At 38.0% G+C, this 27,028-nt stretch overlaps 1 protein-coding gene across 1 annotated transcript in view; it reads left to right on the top strand.

The window, feature by feature from the left end:
* ULK4 (unc-51 like kinase 4) overlaps positions 1 to 27,028 on the top strand; it is a 718,037-nt gene that overhangs the window by 208,418 nt on the left and 482,591 nt on the right. The window contains exon 22 of the mRNA XM_030812066.1: positions 3,719 to 3,846. Within this exon, the coding sequence (XP_030667926.1) occupies positions 3,719 to 3,846 (128 nt within the window). The remainder of the gene's footprint in view (positions 1 to 3,718; positions 3,847 to 27,028) is intronic.

Genomic DNA, 27,028 nt, shown 5'->3' on the forward strand with positions numbered 1-27,028 from the left:
TTTGGTGTCTATTGTGGGCCCATTTGTCATACATAGTGTCTTCTTTGTGTCCTTACAGGTTGGAAGGGGTAAATAAACTCACTCAGGCCTCTTTTATAAGGGTACTAACCTCATTCATGAGGGATAGTCCTTATGACCTAATTACCTCTGAAAGGCTCCAGCTCTTAACACTATTACATTGGGGATTGAGTTTAACATATGAATGGGGGCAGGCAAAAACATTCAGACCATAGCAGGTAAAATCAGAGCGTTTTGGCTGGGCATGGTGGCTCACACCTGTGATCCCCGCACTTTGGGAGGCCAAGGCAGGCGGATCACGTGATCAGTAGATCAAGACCATCTTGGCTAACATGGTGAAAATCTGTCTCTACTAAAAATACAAAAGATTAGCCAGGCATGGTTGCATGCACTTGTTGTCCCATCTACTCAGGAGGCTGAGGCAGGAGAATCACTTGAACCCAGGAAGGGGAGGTTGCAGTGAGCTGAGATCACATGCCAGTGCACTCCAGCCTGGGCGACAGAGCAAGACTCTTAACTTTTTTTTTTTTTTTTGAGACACAGTCTCGCTCTGTTGCCCAGGCTGGAGTGCAGTGGCACGATATCGGCTCACTGAAAGCTCCGCCTCCTGTGTTCACGCCATTCTCCTGCCGCAGCCTCCCGAGTAGCTGGGACTACAGGCACCTGCCACCACGCCTGGCTAATTTTTTGTATTTTTAGTAGAGATGGGGTTTCACCATGTTAGCCAGGATGGTCTTGATCTCCTGACCATGTGATCTGCCCGCCTCGGCCTCCCAAAGTGCTGGAATTACAGGCATGAGCCACTGTGCCTGGCCCAAAAGAGTTTTTATCAGCTGAAATGTTTTTGATTTTCATTTTTTGTTTTCTTTATATGAAATAAGTTTATATGGATAGCTTTATATGAAACTTGCCTCCTATCTTCTGTATTTTTTGAAATACCTTAAATTATCCTTGGTTAATGTGATATTCCACATGCAAGAGATCAGAGGTTTCAGTTGTTTCTAGGACTCTTACTTTCTTAGTTCTTTAGTTCTTTTCTTAATTATTGATATTTATATATCAAGAAAATCATCCTTTCTTAAAAAATGTGCTGCAAATATAGTCTCTAGTTTATGTGGTTTCTTCTTTATAGTGTTCTATTGCTATGTGGCATTTAACATTTTTTTGTATTTACATTTCTCACGCTTATTTTGTTCTTTCTAATAAATTATTTACGAACATTTTCCCCAGTCTGAGATTGAAATATGTATATATGTATGTATATATGTTTGTATTCCTGCCTCCCATGGCCTCTTCTAGATCTTTGAATCATTTTATGTTTATTTTTTAAATCTTAGAGTTGTTTGGTGTTTATTTTGAAGTAGGACATGAGACAGGCTCCAACATGCATATGTAATCGGTCTGTTAATTTTGTGTAGATCGATATCTATTGGACCTCTCTTCGTTTACATCACTTTGTGTTTCAGATTACATTCAGATGCTTCATAGAATCTGTCAGTTTTTTCTCCTGAGTTTTCTCTGGGGGCCTCTGACCACCTTCGGTACAGATAGGCTGCCCTCTGTCTGGTGAAGGCTGTCACCTTGGAATCATCCTGAGATTCCCTTTGCCGCTTTCCTTTGTTCAATATTCTCATCTTCCTTTTTTTACTTCCTCGTGGTGAGTGTTGAGGGTATTCAGTGGAGCTGATGGTGTGATACATGATTTTGGGAAGATAATGAAAAGCCAGACCATGAAGAACCTCATATGCCATAATGAGTTTTAGCCTCTTTTTAATGGTTGTGTAACTATTGAGAATATTTTATAGATGAGTTTTATTTGTTCTTACAGAGGATCCACTGTGGCTAAAGTTTGTAGAATAGATGGAATAAAGGAAAATTAGATAAAGCCTATTGTAGTAATTCAGGAAAGATATAATGGTGCATAGAAATAAGACAGCCGTAGTGGGGGTGTCATTTTCACAGAGCTTGGGGTTAATTGGGCATGGGAGAAAGGAAAGAAGGGTCAAGGATGGTACTCAGACTTCTGAGTTTGGCTAGTAGATTGATCCTCAGAGTACTCATGTTTAGACTAAGTAGGCACTGAGTTTAATTTTGGACATACAGTGTGAATGATTGCAATAGATCCTTTGCCCACATTCACCAAATGTTAACAGTTTGCTGTGTTTACTTTATAATTTATCTCTCTCTCTGTCTTTATCTCTTTCACTTTGTGTGCACGTGTGTGTGCGTGTGTCTGTGTTTTCTGACCCATTTGAGAAGTTTGTGGACATGATGCTCTTTTAATTCTAATTACTTCATTGAATGTTTCCTTGAAACAAGCTGTGAATTTCAAAATCAAGAAACTAACATTGATTCAGTATTGTTAGCTAATCTACAGACCTTATTCAGATTTTGCCAGTTGTCCCGATAGTGTTCTTTATGGTAACAAAACTTCCAGATCTTGAATTGCAGTCAGTTATCATGTCTTTTTAATCTCTTATAATCCAGAAGAGTTTTTCAGTCTATGATTGCTGGAAATTTGAATGGCTTTGGAATTATGTGTGTATATGTTGGGGGTGGTGTTGATATGGGAAACAGACTTGTGATGGTGGTCCTTAGACCACAGAGTATAAATTAGAAATAGGAATGGACTCTGGGGAGATGGATTTTCTACTGTCTAGTTGCTGGAAAGGTAGAAAATAGATCTTCTACTCAAGGATGACTGCATTGATTTGTTTTTTTACCTGAGATGAATAATTTGGCTTTGATAATTTGGTTCAGGAAGTAGGTGAGACTGATGCTTAGATATGTTTTTATCCTTAATTAGCATAGAATTTACATGGCATATACATGACTATGTAAATTCTTCCTACCTGGAAACATAGCACGGAATAGAAAAGGACTGGAGTGTGGTAAAAAAAAAAAATGAGCTTCTTAAATCTGTCTTGGACACACAGTGTTATTGTTAGGTGCTGGCCTCTCTTAAGCTCTCTTGGGAACTTACATATTCCTGTTCTCTGTAGCCATCTTGCTGATATTATTATTCCATATTTCTGACTACTTACATTCGTTAACCATGGGTGTGCATGTATGTCTGTTTTGTTTGCATATTTATAGAAATTGTTTATAGTCTGCCTTTTAAAAGGGAAAGTAGCGCTATTCCCTGTCAATACTTAGTCCTCTGTGTTGAATTATACCTTTAATTAAAGAGTGTTACAGGAGTATACGTTTCTTTGTGTCATGTATTGAGTATTGTCTTTATTTTATGTCTGTTAAGCCCTCAGATGTGTAGACTAGAAGTATGATCTCTCTATATGCAGCTCTTCTCAGAGATTTATATCTACATGTAGTTGTGACTGACAGTTGTATTATATGCTGCCACATTTCCAGTTGTGTGATTGAGTAGTTCACAGGCAGGCTTTGTCATTCAACTGGCCTGGATTTTATCCAACTCTGAATTTGGGTAAATTGCTTAATTTTTCAATATTCATTTTTCTCTTTAAAGCGGGGACAATATTGTCAACTTTTTGTGACTTTCGAATTTAAATGAGATAATATTAAAATTTAGTTATGGGATCTGGCACAAATTGAGAATGCGAAAACAGTAGTTATTATTTTACTTCCTGCCATCTGCTTGATTATTATAGTCTGTTCACTCTGAGAATTGAGACTGCCCTATTTTTTTATATTCTCTCAAAAAATTTTTTAATGTCTTCTACAGGATTTTGTCTCCACAATTATCCGTTTACTTGACAGCCCCTCAACATACATTAGAGCAAAAGCCTTCCTGGTTCTTCTGTATATTTTGATTTATAACCGTGAGATGTTGCTGCTCAGTTGCCAAGCAAGGTAAGATTTTCTCTGATGGTTTCATCAGTGACTTCAATTTAGTGCCTGTTGTATTAGTAGTTGTAGGGTATTTCTTGGCCTCTGTGTATCTGGTATTTTTTTTTTAAGAGTTTTTCCAGGGGTTTAATATTTCACTTGTAATCTCAGCTTGGAAGTACTGAGGACCCAGAGAAGACCTCTGAAACTATAGCAGGGTGAGAAATGCCTGGTGTGTCCTTGATATGGTTTGTCTCTCTGTCCCCACCCAAATCTCACCTTGAGTTATAATCCCTATAATCCCCACGTGTCAAGGGTGGGACCAAGTGGGAGTAATTGGATCATGGGAGTGGTTTCCCCCATTCTGTTCTTGTGAAAATGAGTGAGTCTCACCACATCTGATGGTTTTTTAAGTGTCTGGCATTTCCCATGCTGGCACTCACTCCATCCTGCTGGCTGTGAAGAAGGAGTCTGTTTTTCCTTTACCCTCTGCCATCTTTGTAAGTTTCCTGAGGCCTCCCCAGCAGTGTGGATTAATTAAACCTTTTTCCTTTATAAATTACCCAGTCTCAGATACTTCTTCACAGCAGTGTGAGAATGGGCTAACACAGCCCTAGATCTGAGAACAATCCAGAGCAGGGTGTTGAGATGGTTCTGGTTTGTACTTTTGGGAGTCAGTATTAGACCAGTGGCTTGGTTGTAATTTTCCTTATTGTAAGATTCTGGAATAAGTAGCTGAAGGCTGAGAAGGAGGAGCAGGGCAGGGGGTGAGAGTTTATGGACTGGTGCTAGGAAGGATAGGTCTTTCTCCTGGCTTGTAACTCTTTCCTCTAAAAGGAGGAGCTGTTTTAGATGCTCCTCAAGTTTGCTTCATGTTCTGATGCTTTCTGATTAACACCTTCTGAACCATCTGATCCGTGCTATATTGAAGCCCAGAGGAGCCCTGACAGTTTGGTTTAATGTCTGTTTCTAGATCCAGGGTTTTACTTGTTCTAGAGTACTGAGCAGAGCCTGGTTGGTATTGCTGAGATTGATCTAGATTAGGGGTTGACAATTTTTTTTTTCCTGGTAACAGTGAGAGAGTAGGCTTTATAGGTCAAGAGGCAAAATTGGGGCTATTATATACCTACCTGTGTAACAAACAAGACAACAAATTTCCATGTGTATTTTTGGAGATAGGATCTTACTCTGTTGCCCAGGCTGGAGTGCAGTGGTGTCATCATGGCTCACTGGAGCCTTGATCCCCACACCAGGCCCAAGTGATCCTCTCATTTCAGCTTCCGGAGTAGCTGGGACTACAGGTGCATGCCATCATGCCCAGATACTTTTTAAAATGTTTTGATAGAGACAGGGTCTCACTGTGTTGTCCAGGCTGGTCTTGAACTCCTGGGCTTGAGTGATTCTCTTGCTTCAGCTTCCCAAAGTGCTAGGATTACAGGCATGAGCCACCATACCCAGCCCACATGTTTTTTATTGACATAAAAATATGCCAATATTAATTGAATGAAATTTTTCTTTTGTAATACAGGTCTGTTCAGGAAAAGAAGAGAATTCTTTTTTTGAGGAAGGGGGAGATAACATTTTGCTTAATTGGGGATCAAAGTTAGTGTCCTTATTATTCAATCAGTTGCAAATGTTCTTCTCTTAGTGCTGATTTTTAATGTGATTTAATGTGTTTTGTCTTTGAAAATGTCTTCACACAGATAGATACTGCCAAATAACTATCAACTCATGAACATATGATTTTAATTGAGCAGATTTGTCACTGGGAAGGCATTTGTAGAATTCTGTTAGATTCTTCTCTTGATTTTTGTGTTTCAGGATGTCATTACATTGTAGATCAATCACTTCCAATTGAGGGGTGTGGAATTTCCTAACAAACCTCCTTGTTTCTCATCTTTTAGGGATCACTGGTTTTCCTTGTCCAGTGTCTTGAAGTGTGATGTTTCATGTATTTTGGCTATTTTTGGTTGTTTTAGATGGGAGGGTGAATCCTGTTTCTGTTAGTCCATTATGGCCAGAAGTGGAAGTTGCTCTTGTCTATTTATTTTTAATGGCCTCACCGCTGGCTTTGCTACCTCTGATTTGTCTTTGCGTTTACCATCGTTTTTCACTGGAACAACTAATATAGCTTCTCAACAGTTCTACCATATAGAGTTAGGGCAAGAAAAGAGAAAAACAAAAAAAGGAGAAAATAAAACAATAAAAGAGAAAGAACAAGTAAAAAACTTTCTCAATGGATGCTGTTAATATCATTTCTTCTACTCACAGTCTGGTTTCTATATAGGAGCTAGAGTACCTACACACTGCAAATCAGCTTCTGTTTCTTCCCTGCTCAGACTCCTCCAGTAACACCCAGTCACTCTGAAATAATACCCCTGTTCCTCACCGTGTTCTACCTGTCCTGCCTTGTCTAGTTCTTGCCCTTGTCTTCTTTGGGCACATTCCATTCCAGCCCCATGGCTTGCCTGTTGCATTTTGAATGCACTAAGCCTATGCACTCACCTCAGGGCTCTTTTTGGTTGCTGTTTCCTGTGCCTATGATCTCTTCCTTCAGATGCTTGCATGAGTGGCTTCCTCAGATCATTCAAGTCTCTGTCCAAGGTTTACTTCTTCTGAGAGCCACTCTGATGATGCTATCTAAAATACTTCCTGTAACCTCAACTTCAGAAACTCTTTAACTGGAAGGAACTAAACCACGTACACCTTCAGAGATTGGGTATGACACATGTGGTCCTTCCTCCCTGGGAATTGCTGTGACTTATCTCTGAATAAAAATGTTTAGAAGCTGAAGCAGTGGTGGGAACATAGTGGTCTGAAGGCATGCCCCTGACATTGACCTCCACTCTTCTCGCTCTCTGGAGCAACAAAACAAACAGGTTGAGTGTAGAGAAAGGGTCTGGAAGGTGACCTTAGCCTTGCAGAGGAGGTAAGGTAGGCTCCATTTTTCCTGCACTGTGTGGCAGAGATGGTGCTCCTGTCTTTGGGCTCCTAAGCTCAGCATGAATAGTAGAACTTGGAGCTTCTGTAGGGTCTAAAATGCAGATGCTTTCTACACATGGTGGTTTGGGCTTGCAGTCTTATTCCCACAAGATCTTGAGCAGAATGGAAATGGTGGGCCAATCTGTCCCTGTCTGTAAGGTTCTAGAAAGACTATGCCACCTTCCTGCCCTTGAAGAGAACAGCTCCCTCTTAATACCTGCTTCTTTGCCACACCTGTCCTGATTGGGCACTGAGTAGGTTAAGAAGTCAGTAGGCAGAGATTTGTCCCAGCCCATTTAGGGAAACATAGTACTTGAAAGAGAAAGAACGGGAAGACCAGGCCGGCCTGCTCGCCCGCCATCCCTCCTTCCCTCACTTCCTCTCTCTCTTTCTTTCTCTCTCTCTCTCTTTTTTTTTTTTTTGAGATGGAGTCTCAATTAATCTCAACTCACTGCAATCTCTGCCTCCCAGGTTCAAGCAATTCTCCTGCTTCAGCCTCCTGAGTAGCTGGGACTACAGGCGCCCGCCACCACGTCCAGCTAATTTTTGTATTTTTAATAGAGACAGGGTTTCACCATGTTGGTCAGGCTGAACTCCTGACCTCAAATAATCCACCTGCCTTGACCTCCCAAAGTGCTGGGATTACAGGCGTGAGCCACCACACCTGGCCAGACCAGGCATTTCTTATGGAGGCAGAACTAATGGAAGAGACAAAAAAGAATTTTAACAAATATTGAAAACTCTATGGAGAAGGCAGTGTTTTTTTTTTTTTTTTTTGAAAGTCTAGAACTGGAAGAGAATGGCCTCTGCTAGGGATAGCATTGGTGCTTTGAAAGGCAGTATTAAAGGGTACATTGAACCATTCAGAGCAGATGACGAAGACATGGAAACTTGAGAGGAAACAGTAAGAAATATGGGGTGGAGGTCCAGATCTCACATGCCAAGTGCCAAGAACATTAGAAGGAGTAAAGAACAGATGGAGGAGGATTTCCAGTTGAGGAAATCATAGCAGTAATCTTCTGGTTGAACATGTTCTCTTCTGATACTGTACTCAAATGAGAATAAAAGAATTAAAAGGCACAAAATCACAAGGGCAGAAGCAAAGGGAAAGATGGCTAAAGCAGATGAATGTTACCTTGCCTTTGTATTTTGGAAGTTGAAAATTACCAGACTCCATGATTAAAGGCAGTGCTCGTTTATTAAACTGACAGTTTCCATGGGTCAGGAGTCTGGGCTTGGTATAACTGGATCCTCTGCTCACATCTCACATACTTGATGTCAAGGTGTTGGCTGGTGCTGAGATTCTCAGTTGAGGCTTGGAGTCCTCTTCCAAGCTCACTGATTCTTGGCAGAATTCATGTTCTTGCAGTCTGTGGACTGACATCCTCACTTTCTTGCTGGTATTTGGCTGGGGTTCATGCTCAGCTTCAGGAATCTGTCCTTCTTCATTGACAGTTTACTGCATACCTGTTTACTTTCTCTTGGTGGCCAGCAAGATTGCTTCTCATGCCTTGAGAAGCAGGGACTCATTCCCCTCATGCTTCAAACATCTTTAACTTCCTTCCTCTGCCATCAGTCAGAGAAAATGAGTTTTAAATATCTCACTTAATTAGCTTAGGCTCACTCAGATTATCTATGTATCTTAAGATTAATGGAATTGGGACTTTAATTATGTCTTCAAACTCACTTCCCAGTACAGATGCTCCTTGATTTACAATGGGGTTACATTTCAGTAAACCCATCATAAGTTGAAAATATCATGTCAAAAATGCATTTAATACATCTAACCTACTGAACATCATAGCTTAGCCCGGCCTACCTTAAATGTGCTCAGAACACTTACATTAGCCTATAGTTGGGCAAAATCATCTAACGTAAAGCCTATTTATTTTTTATTTTTTATTTTTTTGAAATGGAGTCTCGCTTAGTCGTGCAGGCTGTAGTGCAGTGGTGTGATCTTGGCTCACTGCAGCCTCTGCCTCCCAGGTTCAAGTGATTCTCCTGCCTCAGCCTCCTGAGTAGCTGGGATTACAGGTGTGTACTGCCATGCCTGACTAATTTTTGTATTTTCAGTAGGGACAGGGTTTCACCATGTTGACCAGGCTGGTCTCGAACTCCTTACCTCAAGTGATCTACCTGCCTTGGCCTCCCAAAGTGCTGGGATTACAGGTGTGAGCCACCACACCCTGCCCACAAAGCCTGTTTTATAATAAAGTGTGGAATATCTCATGTAATTTATTGAATACCACCCTGAAAGTGAAAAGCAGAATGGTTATATGAGTATTCCATGTATGGTTTCTACTGAATATTGTTTTTGCACCATTGCAAACTAACATATCATAAAATTGCAAGTTGAATCATTGTAAGTTGGGGACCAGCTGAAGTATCTAGGTTAGTGTTTGAATAGCCGGGATGGTGGGGCTTTGGGGGCAGGGGGATCTTTAGCATTCTGCCAACCACCACCATCCCCAGAATGGAGAGCTACACAGTTGTGGAAAGGCACAAGGAAGATGTCTGTACACAGCCATGGAATCATCTACAAGATATTATTATCCTGATAAAAGTCACATGTAGAACAGTATTCATAGCATGCTATTAATACCTTTTTGTCTAAGGAAGGGGGTGAAAACAGAGAAGATATGTGCCTTTACTAATATTTTACAAAAGACAGAATGGAAAGTTAAATAAATTACAAGAGTGATAATTTACAGGATTAGGAAGAGAATAAGGAAGGTGCAGGGGCAGGAGTGAGCTATGCTTCTCTGAATGTACCTGCTTTATGGTCTAGACTTAAGAACCATGTAAATGTTTTATGTAATGTTAAAAATAGAAATAAAAATAAAGTGGTCTTTAAAAGTTGAAAACAATCTATGTGTCAAGTTTGTGGTATGATTCCCCAGGGAAGAGATATTTAAAGCGAGTGCTTTTAAATCACAGTATTATGGCAGAATATTTCTATCATAATATATTTTAGTGACCAAAATCCCATTAAGAAACCTTAAACTGCATTCAGTGTTCTTCTTGTCAGTGTTTATATATGTATTGCCATTTGAAACTATATATATATATATGGTATGTGCGTGTCTGTGTGTGTGTATATATATAATATATATCCTTTGTGTGTGTATATATATGGTCTCTATATATGGTGTGTGTGTGTATGTGTGTGTGTGTGTATGTATATACAGATCCAAGATCAAGGTGTCGGCAGGTTTGGTTTCTGGTGAGGTCTTCTTGGCTTCCATAGAGGGCTGCCTTCTTCCTGTGTCCTCGCATGGCCTTTCCTTTGTGTGTGTGCACTCATGGTGTCTTTTCCTCTTTAAGGACACCATTGCTACTGGATTAGGTGCCCCCCCCCACATGATGTCATTTAGCCTTAATTACCCCCTTAAATCTCCAAATACAGCCCTATCTCCAAATACACACCTATCTTCAAATATAGTCACATTGAGGGTTAGGGCTTCAACATATGAATTTTGGGGGGAACAGAATTCAGTTTATAACACTAAGAAGCTAGTATTCAAGTTTTAATTCCTAACTACCATTTTCTACTCAAATCGTGGTCTCTTGTATAAATAGGTTCCAAGTCTCTGGCACAGCTTTGCATTTAGGCCAGAAATGAACAAATTGAGGCTGGGACATGTCATTCCTGAAAGCGAGGAAGTTATCAGAGACTTCTAAGGTCGTGTTAAAAAGAATGCAGGAGCCAATGTGAAGGAGCTTCCACTGGCCAAAGATGGAATTTCGAGAGTTCTTTATATATTTTAGACACGAGTCCACTGTCAGATATACGGTTTGCAAATTTTTTCTCTCCATGCGTAGCTTGTCATCTTATCTTAACAGGATATTTTACAGAACCAAAGTGTTGAATTTTAATGGATTCACTTTATCATTTTTTCCTTTAATGGTTTGTATTTTTGATGTCAAGACTAAGAACTCTGTCCAGATCCCAAAGATTTTCTCCCATGTTTTAAGAAATATTTTTTATGGTTATATGCTTTACGTTTCAGTTTGTGATCCATTTTGAGTGAATTTTCCGCATTAAGTATAAAGTTTAGTTAGAGGTTTTCTTTTGGTTTTGGTTTTTGCCTGTGGATATTTAATTGCTCTGGTGTTATTTGTTGAAAAGGCTATCTTTCCTGCATTAAGTTGCTTTTGTACCTTGTCAAAAATTATTTGGGCATATTTGTGTTGGGGTTGCTTCTGGGTTCTCTAAACTTTTCATTTGATCTGTGTGTCTGTCCCTTTATCAATACAACATTGTATTGATTACTGTAATTAAGATTATTTGACCATGATAAGGCTTAATATTGGGCAGAGTGATTCCTCTCTTTTTATTCTTTTTTGTCAAGATTGTTTTAGCTGTTCTGGGACCTATATGCTTTTCCATATAAGCTTTGGAATGAGTTTGTTTATATTTGCCAAAACCTTGCTGGGCTTGCATTAAACTAATGCATCAGTACAGGGATAGTTGATATATTTACTGTATGGTCTGCTGATCCTTGAACGTGGTGTCTCTCTCTATTTAGTTTTTTTTTTTTTAACCTTCTTTCATTAGCATTCTATAATTTCAGCATGTTTTGTTAAGTATATACCTACTATTTCTTTTTGGAGGGGAGCAATTGTAAATGGTATCGCATCATTAATTTCAGTTTCCACATTTAATTGATGTGATTTTTGTGTTTTTTGATTTTATCTTTTACAACCTTACTAAACTCATTTAGCAGTTGTAGGTGGTTTTTTTTTTTTTTTTTTTTTTTTTGTATGTTCCAGGAAATTTTCTATATAGCCAATCATGTCATCTGTAAATGTGGACAGTTTTATTTTTTTTCTCTCTTGTTTGTGTGCCCTTTATTTTTATTGCCTTATTTTAGTATTTAGAATTTCCAGTACTATGTTGAATAAGAGTGGTGAGAACAGATGTTCTTGCTTTGTTTCTGGCCTTGTAGGGAAAGCATTTTTAGGCCTCCACTGTTAAGTATGATGTTAACTCTAGATTTTTTGTAGATATTCTTTATCAGTGGAGGAAGGTCACTCTCATTCTTATTCTTTATCTCCCATTTTCTTAGAGTTTTTTTTTTTCTCTCATCATGAATGAGTGTTGGATTTTGTCAAATGCTTTTTCTCTATCGATTAATATAACAATATGATTTTTTTAGCTGTTGCTATATTACATTGTTTTTCAAATTCTACAGCAATTGCATACCTAGAGTAATCTCACGTGGTCACAGTGTGTTAATTCTTTTATATTTTGCTGAATTTGATTTGCTAATATTTTGTTGAGGATTTTTACCTTTAAGTTCATGAGAGATGCTGGGTTATAGTTTGCTTGCTTGCTTTCTCCCTCCTTCCCTTCTTTCCTCTTAGTATTAATATAATACTAGCCTCATAAAATGAATTGTGATATATGCCCTGTGTTTCTGTTTTCTGGAAGAGACTGTATGAAATGTGTTAATTTTTCTTTAAAATTTTTGTAGAATTCTCTAGTGAATCCATTGGGGCCTGCAGATTTATCTTCAGGAACTTTTAAATTACAAATTCAATTTCTTTAAATTGCAAGGCCATGCATATTTTAAAATTTTACTAGGTCGAGTTTTGGTAGTTTATGGTTTTTGAGGAATTAGTCAATTTTCAAAAAAATTATTATGTTATTAAATATATTTTTCTAGTATTCCATTTTATCTTTTTACTACTGAAGTATTTGTAGTGATATCCCTTTTCATTCCTGATATAGATGATGTGTACCTCTTCTGTTTTTATCAGTTTTGCTAGAGATTTATTAATTATCATGGTTTTTTTGAGTGACCAGCTTTTTGTTTTCTCTATCATTTTTCTGTTTTCAGTTCATTCCCTGATTTTTATATTTTTCTTCTACTTGCTTTGTTTTGCTCTTTTTCTACTTTCTGAAAGCAGAAACAGATTATTGATTTGAAACCTTTTCTCTTTGTAAAAGGTCTCATGTAGCATTGTTTCTATAACTCTCTCTCTCTCAAATGCTTTTGTAGCATTTGCATAGATTTGGATTTTTTTAAAAAACATCATGTAGTTTAATGTATCTTTTTAATTTCCTTTGAAACTTCCTCATTGATCCATGTATTATTTAGGGATGTCTTATTTAATTTCCACATATTTAGAGATTTTTCTGTTGTCATTATGTTATTGATACATAGTTTGATTTTATTATGGTCAGAGAACACACTTGCTGTGATTTCAGTTCTTTTAAATTTGTTGAGATTTGTCTATGGTCTATTTAGTTTAGTGGTCTGTTTAGTTTAGTTTATGGTCTGTTTAGTGTATGAGTTTAGTGTATGGTCTATTTTGGTGAATGGTACAGGGCGCTTGAAAAGCATGTACATTCTGCTGCTTGTTGGTGGGGATGTTCTTTATGAGTCAATTAGATTTTGTTGTTTCATTGCGTTGTTTAGATATTCTCTATTCTTACTGTTTTTCTTTCTAATATTTCTATCAATTTCTGAAAGTAGGATGTTGGAGTCTGCAGTTATAATTGTGGCTTTATCTGTTTCTCTTTTCACCTCTAACAATTCTTACTTTCTAACAAATTTTGCTCTGTATTTGGAGGCCTCATTGTTTGCTGCATACTTACTTAGGGTATTATGTTTTCTTGTGTACAGATGCTTTTATCATTATGTAAGTCCATCTTTGTCTCTAATAATTTTCTCTGAAGTTAACTTCATTTGATATTGATACAGCCACTCCTGCCCTTATTTTAAATTAATGTCTGCATTTTATACCTGCTTTCATTTTTTTACTTTAAACTTATCTATATCATTGCATATGAGGCAAGTTTCTTATAGGCAGCACATTGTTGGGTCATAATTTTGTATCACCTCTGCCGTTTCTGCCTTTTAATTGGTATGTTTGGACCATTTACATTTAAGATGATTGCTGATATGTCAAGGTTTAAGTCTGACATTTTATTCTTTATTTTGTTTCTCTTTACTTACCTTCCTTTGGGTTATCTGAACATTTGGGATTCTTTGATTTATTTATAGCACTGTTGAGTGTATCACCTTGCATAGTTTCCTTAGTGGTTGCTCTAGTTGTTGCAATATACATACATAACTTATAATAGCCTCTTAGTCATAATATGTTATCACTGCGAATGAAGAGTAAACACCTAATTTCCTTTTATTTTCCCTACTTTCCCTTTACTATCCCTACTTTTAAAATATAATTGCCTTGGCCAGGCATGGTGTCTGGCCAACATGGTGAAACCCCTTCTCTACTAAAAATACAAAGATTAGCCGTGCGTGGTTGTGTGCGCCTGTAGTCCCAGCTACTTGGGAGGCTGACGCAGGAGAATTGCTTGAACCTGGGAGGTGGAGGTTGCAGTGAGCCAAGATTGTGCCACTGCACTCCAGCCTGGGCAACAGAGCAAGGCTCCCTCTCAAAAAAGAAAAAAAATTGTCTTAAGGATGTTCTCTCTGCATGCATTGAGCAGTTTCTCAGATGGTGTTATATTTTTTGCTTTTAATCATCAAATATGATTTAAGAAATTTATTAGAAGTAGACTGTTAGATCTACCTTTAACTTACCCATTCTGATGTTCTTCTTTTTTTGTATTCTTAGCCTTCTATTATCACTTCTTTAGGATTAGAGAACTTTCTTTAGACTTTTTTTTAAGGGTATGTTTGCTGTTGAAAATAAAAGGGTACTTTTTGAGAAATCTTATTCCCCCTTTATTCATGAAGATTACTGCATTTAGAACTTGTAGTTGACAGTTTTTTTTTTCTTTTTAGTCTTTAAAATTTTTCTTTTTTTTTATTATTATGCTTTAGGTTTTAGGGTACATGTGCACAATGTGCAGGTTTGTTACATATGTATCCATGTGCTGTGTTGGTTTGCTGCACCCATTAACTCGTCATTTAGCATTAGGTATATCTCCTAATGCTGTCCCTCCCCCCTCCCCCCACCCCACAACAGTCCCCGGAGTGTGATGTTCCGCTTCCTGTGTCTATGAGTTCTCATTGTTCAATTCCCACCTATGAGTTCAGAACATGTGGTGTTTGGTTTTTTTGTCCTTCTTCTGTCCCATATGGTTTCATATTATGGTTTCAAATCTGTTATTTCTGTTAGTATTCCTTTATAAGTAATGTGTTATTTCTCTATTTTGAAGATATTTTCTTTGCTTTTAGGAGTTAGAAGTTTAATTGTGATATATCTTTGGTGTGGGTTATTTGGTTTAATCCTATTTGGAGTTTGATCAGCTTCTTGAATATATAGATTTATGTCTTCTGCTGAATTTGGATATTTTTCAGGCATGATTTCTTTGAATACTTGTTCAGTCTCATTTTCTCTCTCTTCCCCTTTTTGGGACTTTGATGATATGAATGTAAGTGATTTTATTATTCTCCTACTGATCCCTGGGACTCTATTTTTTCTTTTGTCTATTTTTTCTCTGTTTTTCAGATTTCATAAGTTTAATTTATTTGTACTCATGTCCACTGATTCTGCTCGCTGTCATCTACACTCTACTATTGAGCTTATCCAGTGAGGTTTTTATTTCGGTTAGTGTATTTTTTCAGTTCTATATTGTACATTGGTTCTTTTTTATAAACTTTTTTCTTATCTGAGATTTTAAATAATTTCATTAGTTTTAAGAGAATTTGTAATGCTTTTTGAAACATTTTTATGATAGCTGCTTTGAAATCTTTGTTAGATCATTCTTGCATCTGATTCATACTAGTGTAGTATGTGTTGATGGTCTTTTTTGATTCATGCGATTTTCTTGGTTCTTGTTTTGATGAGTGATTTTAGATTACCTCCTGGACATTTTGCCTAGGTCTTGAGTCCTCATCTTGCTCTGTGTCATTAAGTCTTATTGTTGCTGAGTGGAGGTTTTATTGCTGGTTGCTGGACCTCACTGACACTAATTTTGTAGGGGAATCAGATCACTGCCTGCTTCTGCTGGTTGGGAATGGAAGATAGCTCTCCACTCAGACACCTCAATACTGTCACAGCAGGGAAATTAAAGAATGGCCTGTTTCTACTGGGCAGGGAATGGAGGATCAGCTGTCTGCTGAGTCTTATAGACCCTACCCCTGCAGGGGAATTGGGTTAACTGTTGACTGCTTCCACTTAGCAGGGGATGGAATATTAGCTCCCTATTCTGCTTTGCCTATACTTCTCAGTTGGGGAATTGAAGTGGGCCACCTGTTTCCCTGGGGGTGGGTTAAGGTAGAAGATCAAATTCCCATGGTCCCACTAAAACTGTGGAGGACTGGGAAGGGAAGGGTTGTATGTGATTTTCTGTTGGTGTGTTGTCAGAGCTGGGCAGGTTTTGCTAGAAAGAATTTCTGTTGTTAGGCCATCTTTTTCCACTGATCCTTTGGCCAGGGAAAACAGACTTTTCTTAGCCCTTTTTTGGGGGGACAGTTCTGGGTTGGAGGCTTGTCTAGCACCCTCTTGGAATACATGAGAGGCAGTGAAGAAGGTAAGGAGACTTACTGCTATGTTGTTCCTCAAGTCCTTCATTCTGTGGCCAGTCCACCTTTTTTCCACCTTTCAGAGTCTTCCTGTGCTTGTTTTGATCCTACTCCATCTTGGCAGAACTAGAAATCCAAAGTCACTTTTAGAGTTGGTGGTATAGTAGTTAGCACAGCTACTTTTCACAGTGACTTTTAAATACTGCTTGAGGAAATGTGAGTTGCTGAAGCCTTTTAAAAAGTGATTTAAGGCTGGGCGCAGTGGCTCACGTCTGTAATCCCAGTACTTTTGGAGGCCGAGGCGGACGGATCACGAGGTCAGGAGATCGAGACCATCCTGGCTAACACGGTGAAACCCCGTCTCTACTAAAAATACAAAAAATTAGCTGGGCGCAATGGCGACCGCCTGTAGTCCCAGCTACTTGGGAGGCTGAGGCAGGAGAATGGCGTGAACCCAGGAGGCGGAGCTTGCAGTGAGCCGAGATCGCGCCACTGCACTCCAGCCTGGGTGACAGAGCGAGACTCCATCTCAAAAAAAAAAAAAAAAAAGTGATTTAAGTGATTGGCAACATCTATGACCATTAACAGTACACATTGCTTTGATTTTAACAGGCATGCATCTGATTTAGCCACTAGAAATAAAAGTGTGAGTTGTTCAGGATATATGCTTGAGGTTATTTAATGCAGTATTATTTCTAAGTGGTGAATAAATGGAAATATAGTTAATATCCATTGGTATTGAAATGCTTCAATAAATAATGATATAGCTGTGATATAAGTGATTCATTTGATTAACCTGGAAGGATATTCATTGTATATAGATAAGTGAAAAAAGGCAAGGGCAGAGTTATATATTAATTATGAAGTTATGTTTGTAAAGCAAAAATGGCAAAACTTCTATTTGCATGTATTTGTATACAATTTTGTTAAAAAAATGGATATGGAAGAATAATACCAAATTGGTTATCTGAGGAGGATGTGATGGTGAGATTATTTATCTTTACTCATTTGTATTTTTAGGCTGTTGTAATAAGCATGTTTCACTCCTATAATATATATGTATATATAAAATGAAGAAAAACAAACTAAAGGAAATGTTAGCAATGGGTACTAGTTGGTTAAGAAGGGATTAAGGGGATTCTTGAGGCAGTGAAAGTTCACATCTTTTTAGACTTTTAGATTAAATTTAGTAATATAAATTATTGTCAGAAACAAATAGGCAGCCAGTGCAGACTATGGAAAATAGTTAGTAGCTGTTCCTTTGTGCTTTGCAGCCCAGGTATTGTATTCATGTGCATATAAAATGCAAGGTTGAATACAAAGGTATGCAAAAGAGAGCCAGCCTTCAGGCTAGACAGACGTTAAAATTCTCTGTGATGAGTTTATACAGAAAATTGTTCTTCCTTCCTTACTTGTCCCTTGAAACTGCACTAGCAGCTGGAGTCCTGAACAAATCACAGGGCTGTCCATCTGCCTGAGAATGGAAGCCTCATATTGGTAGCCCAGGATGACCTTTGCTCCATTATGTAAATATGTTTTTCTGCATACCATCATCACCATTGGCCTTTTATGGATTACATTTTACATTTCAGCACATTTTCTGTGATGTCAGCTCTGAAATCTATCTAGCATGAGACAGGTGGTGAAATTGAGCTGTCAAGATCAGATAAAAATGATGTGATGGCTCACAAATGTCCACCTATTTCTCCAAATGGCTTCATACTCATATTACTATGACAGGCGATAAAATAAGGCCTATGCATCTCTCAACATGATAATCATTTTAGAGGATGAATAGTCTTGTAAGCTGATTGTATAGGTTTGCCGTGAGCCTGAAATGTCAGTGGCTCCTGATGGATCAGATTTTCCTAGAGTTTTTTTTCCTTCCCTGTAATATTGTTAATAATGTGGTAATCAGTGAAATAAGAAAAAAATCTGCTTTGATTTTAAAAGAAATATTTTTTAAAAGAAATATTTACTCTGGATAATTGGTTAACTGTGTGGGGAAAAATTATTTTCTCTGCTTACACCGTACAAAAGCCAATTCCAGATGGATTGAAGAATTATATACCAAAAAGAAACCATAAACAGCTGGAAGAAAATATGTTTAAATATGGGTGAGGAAAGCTTTTCTGAGAAGAAGAGCAATGAAATAAACCATAAAAGGAAATACTGATAGTTTGGCTACATATAAATTAGAAAATTTTACATCTTCCAAAAATCATAAATAAAATTTGTATGCTGACAAAAGCTGTAAAATTTTGCATCATATATAATAGTTAATCTGTGTATTATAAAGAGATTCATAATGATAGGAATAGATATTCAGCATCATTAGTAATCAGTGAAATGCAGGTTAATATGTTATGAGGAACATTCCTTTTCCTGAGCCCTTGCAGAGCCTTCATCTTTGGCACTTTGTTCCCTTGTACACAGGCCCATTGAGCAAGCCCTGGGTGGCTGGAGAAGGAGTCTTTGTTGACATTTGGAGAACATGTCATCTTGTCCACTTGATTATTGAAAGCCTTCTCTGAAGTGGATGCCTGTTAGTGAACATGCACGTGCTCATTCTGAGAAGTCTACCCATATACTTCTTTCTCAGAACTTGTCACCAGTTTTCAAATTCCTCAGTTTTCTGAGTTCCTACTAAGAAAACTAAGCTGTAAGCCCCAGTGCCCATGAATCAGCATATATCTGAGTTGCATTTCAGTTTAAACATAGGGTGCAACACAATGTATTGTTTGAAGCTCTGCTCACTGGGAGGATGTCCTTTCTGATTAGGCTTGTAAGGCAGCAGTCCACTTTCATTTGGTGCCAGCATATTGTACCGAACCATTCACTAACCAGATTCAGTGCTTTTCTTTGCCGGTTAGCTGGTCATAAACAATTCTTAATCAGGATTAAGTGAGAGAAGGCAACACAGAGGAGTATGTGTTGAAGGAATCTAAGCCACTGTTCATGCAATTTGCTACTATATTTTTTGACATGTTGAAGCTCAGTCTGTTATATTGATTGACTCATTTGATGATGGTTTACTGCTTTGCATACTTAACGTAGTGGCTTAGTGAGCCAGGTTAATGATAAGTAACTCAGATCATGTGATTATTTGGTTTCAATCGTAATGTTTATTCTCTATCAGGAGCTATTTATCAAAAGGAGAATAGTAATCCACATGTGAGAATGTGACTTTGCTCTTAAGCTGCACAGATGTGTATTGTGATTCACTTATTGATGCTTTCCTGGGGCTCCATTTGCTGGAGGGGCTCAGGTAGTACTAGATATGCTAGGTCATGAGGCCTGAGTGGCCGAGCAGCTTGTAGAATTGCTGCAGAGCCTTTACTTACTTCAACTCCATTCAAAACTAGTAAGTTTGCGAATTCTTCACAAAATGAGAGGCACACATTCAAAGGTGGTATGTTTTACCTCTTAATTCACAGAAATCCACCAAGCATTGTGCCTCTTTTTTTGGTTACAGTCAACAGAAGGTGCAATAACTTGTTTTTGACCTGGAGGGATGTCCCAACCTGCTGTAGACCACTGAGCTGCAGAAACCTGACTGAAGTGGCAGCCCCCTGAATTTTTCTGGAGTTTATTGCTCTCTCATGTATCTTACTAAGCCAACTAAAAAGTACTCGCTGCTGATGTTTCCTCAGGTCCAGCCAGCTTAATGTCATCAAAATAGTGTGCAAATGGGATGTTTGGTGGGATATCAAGATGTCCCAGATCTTTGCAGAGTGTTTTAGGGCCAAGGGTAGCAGAGTTAGCATGGCTTTGAGGCAAGGCAGTGAACATGAACTGTTTGCCCTGATGAGCGACAGCAAACACGTGCTGGTGGTTCTTCTAAATTGACACAGAGAAAAAAACCTTTGCCAAGTCAATAGCACCCAAGATGCCAGGGCTATGATGATTCGCTCCAGTAGAAATATTACATGTTAAATTGCAGCTGCAATGGGAGTCACATATTTACATTTTGGATGATCTGCTATCATTCTTCAAGATCCACTGCAGTCATATTCTAAGATGTTGCGTAGGCCAAATAGATTATTTTTTATTTTTTCCAGTATAATCTGTTCTGTTGAACAAATAGTTTAAATGGGAATGATAGATATTATCACCCCTACATATTTTAAGTTTTTGCTCTTGTTACTAATTTTTATGATTTGGTTTTATGTTGATATGGCTTACTAGAGAGGGGATGTACCAGACTTTCATTTGTCTCTTCTTACCATACTAGCCTACCTCCACAGATCAGATAGCCAATGTATGGATTCTGCTAGTTGCTAAGTGGTTTATTCCAGTTGTATATTTAGGAAATGAAGAATAATTACAGAATAGGTCTATAGATGTGCTGGGGTCACTGTAATTTGAATTTGGGCCCAAACTTATTTATCATCTGGCCATCATAAGCTGAGAGATAATAGCTTTAATTACAAACAGAGGCATTGAATTGGACGATGAGTTTGCTGAGGATTCTGGTAGGGAGATGAAGAAGAGGAAAAATTCATTCCATATTTAAAGTACAAATTGTTTCTGCATGGGGGAAAACACAGTTATAAATTAAAGGATGTGCATTAAATAGATAAAAATGGACTTAGATAGCATGATGCCTCCAGCTTTGTTCTTTTGGCTTAGGATTGACTTGGCAATGCAGGCTCTTTTTTGGTTCCATATGAACTTGAAAGTAGTTTTTTCCAATTCTGTGAAGAAGGTCATTGGTAGCTTGATGGGGGGCAGGGGGGATGGCATTGAATCTATAAATTACCTTGGGCAGTATGGCCATTTTCACGATATTGATTCTTCCTACCCATGAACATGGAATGTTCTTCCATTTGTATCCTCTTTTATTTCATTGAGCAGTGGTTTGTACTTCTCCTTGAAGAGGTCCTTCATGTCCCTTGTAAGTTGGATTCCTAGGTATTTGATTCTCTTTGAAGCAGTTGTGAATGGGAGTTTACTCATGATTTGGCTCTCTATTTGTTTGTTATTGGTGTATAAGAATGCTTGTGATTTTTGCACATTGATTTTGTATCCTGAGACTTTGCTGAAGTTGCTTATCAGCTTAAGCTGGAGGCATCACGCTACCTGACTTCAAACTATACTACAAGGCTGCAGTAACCAAAACAGCATGGTACTGGTACCAAAACAGAGATATAGATCAATGGAACAGAACAGAGCCCTCAGAAATAATGCTGCACATCTACAACTATCTGATCTTTGACAAACGTGACAAAAACAAGCAATGGGGAAAGGATTCCCTATTTAATAAATGGTTCTGGGAAAACTGGCTAGCCATATGTAGAAAGCTGAAACTGAATCCCTTCCTTATACCTTATACAAAAATTAATTCAAGATGGATTAAAGACTTACATGTTAGACCTAAAGCTATAAAAACCCTAGAAGAAAAGCTAGGCAATACCATTCAAGACATAGGCATGGGCAAGGACTTCATGTCTAAAACACCAAAAGCAATGGCAACAAAAGCCAAAATTGACAAATGGGATCTAATTAAACTAAAGAGCTTCTGCACAGTAAAAGAAACCACCATCAGAGTGAACAGGCAACCTACAGAATGGGAGAAAATTTTTGCAACCTACTCATCTGACAAAGGACTAATATCCAGAATCTACAATGAACTCAAACAAATTTACAAGAAAAAAACAACCCCATCAAAAAGTAGGCGAAGGATATGAACAGACACTTCTCAAAAGAAGACATTTATGCAGTCAAAAAACACATGAAAAAATGCTCATCATCACTGGCCATCAGAGAAATGCAAATCAAAACCACAATGAGATAACATCTCACACCAGTTAGAATGGCTATCATTCAAAAGTCAGGAAACAACAGGTGCTGGAGAGGATGTGGAGAAACAGGAGCACTTTTACACTGTTGGTGGGACTGTAAACTAGTTCAACCATTGTGGAAGTCAGTGTGGCGATTCCTCAGGGATCTAGAACTAGAAATACCATTTGACCCAGCCATCCCATTACTGGGTATATACCCAAAGGATTATAAATCATGCTGCTATAAAGACACATGCACACGTATGTTTATTGCAGCACTATTCACAATAGCAAAGACTTGGAACCAACCCAAATGTCCAACAATGATAGACTGGATTAAGAAAATGTGGCACATATACACCATGGAATACTATGCAGCCATAAAAAATAAGTTGATGTCCTTTGTTGGGACATGGATGAAGCTGGAAACCATCATTCTCAGCAAACTATCGCACGGACAAAAAAACCAAACACCGCATGTTCTCACTCATAGGTGGGAATTGAACAATGAGAACACATGGACACAGGAAGGGGAACATCACACACCGGGGACTGTTGTGGGGTGCGGGGATGGGGGAGGGATAGCCTTAGGAGATATACCTAATGCTAAATGATGAGTTAATGGGTGCAGCCCACCAACATGGCTCATGTATACGTATGTAACAAGCCTGCATGTTGTGCACATGTACTCTAAAACCTAAAGTATAATAATAATAATAAAAAAATGGACTTAGAGTGGAGTGAAGCAAGGAAAAAACTGTAGTGTTTTGAGTCTCTGTAAATAGCATATAGCCTCAGCAAGGAACCAGTTGTGATATTGTCCAGAATGAATTCAAATGGGATGGATATCTACAATTTACATGTTATTCCAGTAGTATACTGCACATAAGAATATCTGAAGTAGAAATAGGCAGTGGAGTAGCTCACTGATGGGCACATAGAGCTCGGTAGAACTCGAAGGGAATAAGGGTGACCCAGGGGAATTGGGATGATGGCATCTTTAAGGAGAAGCCTGAATTAAGTTAAAGCAAGGAGTGTGAATTCTTTATTTTTAAAACCTATATAACTGATTTTACACAATATAAATGGGCCATTCTATCCATAATATACTACTGGAATCTTGTCTTCTACTCATACCATTTCCAGGCAGTCAGTTCTTTTCTCTTGTGTTTCTGTTTCTCCTCTTCACCTGTACACTTGCAACTCCTAATTGCCTGCTTGTCTTCCTTTTCGCATTCATTAGCTTATCCACAATCTGATTAATATCCCCCAAATGCCACTTTCATCAAATCATTTCGTTCCTTTAAACAATTTCCTTCCTTCAGTCTCCCTGCGATCCCTCTCTTTGTAGTTAGCATGACCTTTGTGCCAGGTTTTCTGGCACCCAATTCCTTTGTTCACAGGGTTGAGAAAACCTCATGTCGTCCCATCAGCACTAAAGCCAAAACTTGTCTTGTTCCCTTGCCATTTAAGGCTTGAGGTTCTGCTGAGGTTCTGCCTACTCACTGGTCAGCGTTTTCCTTTTCGTGTTCTTGGGCCCTCTCTCAATCCATTTAATCTGTACCATCACTGTTAAGAGGTTTTTGAAGCTTCTGACTGTGAATGGTACAATTTCCTGTTTTTAGGGCTAATGTGACTTTCCAGTGGGACTGTGTGAAAAAGGGAAGTAAAATGCTTCAGTGCAACTTGGGAATTTAAACTGGAGTTTATCTTTGTAGTTTTAGGGCTCATAATAGGGGTTTAATGTACATTCCTTGCTTTCTTCCCACCTCAGTCTCTTCTTTGTTGGTTTTCCGCTTTTCTCTTTCATGTGCTGAGCCTTCTTTTTTTTCTCTTTCATCTCTGTCCTTAGGTGATTTCATCTAATCCCGTGGCTTCAAACACTACCTATGTGCTGATATGCACTTAGATGAACTTTTCTCCACTCCAGGCTTATATTACCTTAACATATTCAATTGCATACACAAGAGGAGTTTTAAATTTAACATATACAAATCAAATATGCTTTCTAACTCCATCCCATCTCCCAGACTGGGAGTCAAAAACATTCAGTAGCACTTGATCCAGTTACTCAGTAATAGTCAAATACATTCAGTAACACTCTATCCAGTTACTCAAACCCAGACTTCTGAGTAACCCATATTTTTTTCTTATTCATTCAATTAATAAACAAGTCATATTGACTCTTCCTCCAAAAAGATGGTCCCCTGCTTACCTACTTTCCATCTAGACTGCCCCAACCAAGCCAATAGCATCTCTTCTTTGCTCTGACACTGGTCTCCTAACTGATCTTCCTGCTTCTAGTTGTTCAGCTCCACCCACCCCCAATAATATGTTTTCCACACAAAAGCTGGAACAATTTGATGAAAACATCTAGCTGGGCACAGTGGCTCATGCCTGTAATCCTAAGCACTTTGGGAGGCCAAGGCAGGTGGATCACCTAAGGTCAGGAGTTTGAGACCAGCCTGACCAACATGGTGAAACCCTGTCTCTACTAAAAATACAAAAAACTTAGCTGGGTGTGGTGGCAGATGCCTGTAATCACAGCTACTTGGGAGGCTGAGGCAGGGGAATTGCTTGAACCCGGGAGGTGGAGGTTACAGTGAGCTGAGATTGCACCATTGCACTCCAGCCTGGGAGACAGGATGAGACTCTTGTCTCAAAAAAAAAACAAAAAACAAAAAACATGTGTTTAGTTGAATTCAAGGCAGTCTTGATTATATGAAAGTCTAATCTTTCAATGGAATGTCTAAAAAAGTCTTTTTAGGGGGAAAACATGGTAATTATATAAACTTAAATGAATTTGATGAAGTAGATGACTGTTTACCTCTTTTTGTAAATATTTAATTTATTATTATAGTTACACATATTTATTTATAAGTATGTATATAAGATAAGAGTGGTTTGGAAGATTGCATTCTTGCATTTTGTAAAATAAATGTATTCAACATCTCTTTTTAAACTGCTTTATTGAAGTGTCACCACAGCATGTTGAACATCAGTTCCTTGAGTTTCTCCTGCATCATCTGACACAGTATTCCAAACTAGATCATCTCCTCTTCCATTTAAATGGTTTCAGAGACAACACCTTTTCTGCTTGTGTGTGATGCAGTCACTGCAAATTTTATTTAAACCAAGAGTTCTTCTTTTTGTTTTATTTTTACTTGACACATAATAATTGTACATGTCTATGGGGTACACTGTGATGTTTAGGTATGCGTATACACTGTGTAATGATCAAATTAGGGTATATAGCATATCACTGCAAACGTTTATTATTTTCTTGTGGTGAGAACATTAAAAAATCCTCTCTTCTGGTTATTTTGAGATGCTGAAATATATAATACAATATTGTAATAGTCACCCTACTGTGCAATAGAACACGATGACTTATTTTCCCTATCGAACTGTAATTTTGTACAAACTTTCCCTGTCCTCCCCCTCTCCCTGCCCTTAGCCTCCCCAGAATGTGGTTACCAATATTCTCTTCTCTATTTCTATGAGATCAGCTTTTTGAGGTTCCACGTATGAGCGAGATCATGCCTGGATTATTTCACTTAACGTAATGTCCTCCAGTTCTATTCATGTTATTGCAAATGACAAGATTTCATTCTTTTTATGGTTGAATATTATTATTGTGTATACTTACCACATTTTCTTTATTTTATTTATCCATTCATTGATGGACACGTAGGTTGATTCCATATCTTTACTTATTGTGAACAATGCTGCAGTAAACGTGGGAGTGCATGTATCCCTTTGCTATATTGAATTATTTTTCTTTGGATAAATACCCAATAGTGGGATTGCTTGATTATATGGTAGTTCTGTTTTTAATTTTTGAGGACCCCCATACTGTTTTTCGTAATGGCCATACTAATTTACATTCCCTCTAACAGTATATAGGAATTCCCCTTTCTTCACATCTATGCCAATATTTGTCATTATTATTATTATTATTTTTGTTAATAGCCACTCTAACTGGGGTGAGGTGATGCCTCATTGTGGTTTTAGTTTGCATTTCCTTGATGATTGGTGATGTTGTTGAGCATTTTAAAATATACCTGCTGGCCATTTGTATGTCTTTTAAGAAATGTCTATTCATTTGCTCATTTCTTCGCAGATTTTTTTTTTTTTTGCTATTGAGTCGAATTCTTTATATATTCTGGATATTAACCTCTTGTCAGATGCATGGATTGCGAATATTTTCTCCCATTCTGTAGGCTGTCTGTTCACTCTTGTTTCCTTTGTTGTGCAGAAGCTTTTTAGTTTGATGCAGTCTCATTTGTCTGTTTTCACTTTTGTTGCCTGCGCTTTTGAGTTCTTATCCAAAAAATCATGGACCAGACCAATGAAGCACTTTCCCTATGTATTCTTCTAGCAGTTTCCTACGTTCAGATCTTAAATTTAAGTCTTCAATCCATTTTGACTTGGTTTTTGTATATGGTGAGAGTGAGGGGGTCTAGCTACCCTCTTCTGCATGTGGATATCCAGTTTTCCCAACTTCGTTTATTGAAGAGATTGCCGTCTCCCAAAGTGTGTTCTTGGTATCTTTGTTGAAAATCAGCTGGCTGTAATTGCGTGGATTTACTTTTGTGTTCTCATTGTGCGTCATTGGTCTGTGTGTCTGTTTTTATGCTAGTTCCATGCTGTTTTGGTTATTAAAACTTCGTAGTGCGTTTTTAAGTCTGGTAGTCTGATGTCACCAGCTTTTGTTCTTTTTTTTTTTTTTTTTTCCCCAAAATTGATTTGGCTATTTGGGGTTTTTAAAAAAAAAAATTAGAATTTTTTTTCTGTTTCTGTGAAGAATGTCATTGGTAATTTAATAAGGATTGCATTTAATCTGTAGATCACTTTAGGTAGTATAGATGTTTTAACAATATCAATTTTTCTAATCCGTGAACATGGAGTATCTTTCCATTTACTTGTGTCCTCTTTAATTTCTTTCATCACTGTTACATAGTTTTTCTTGTAGAGGGCTTTCACCTCCTTGAC

This window comes from Nomascus leucogenys, chromosome 4, assembly GCF_006542625.1.
Source record: "Nomascus leucogenys isolate Asia chromosome 4, Asia_NLE_v1, whole genome shotgun sequence".
Classification (NCBI taxonomy): Eukaryota; Metazoa; Chordata; class Mammalia; order Primates; family Hylobatidae; genus Nomascus; species Nomascus leucogenys.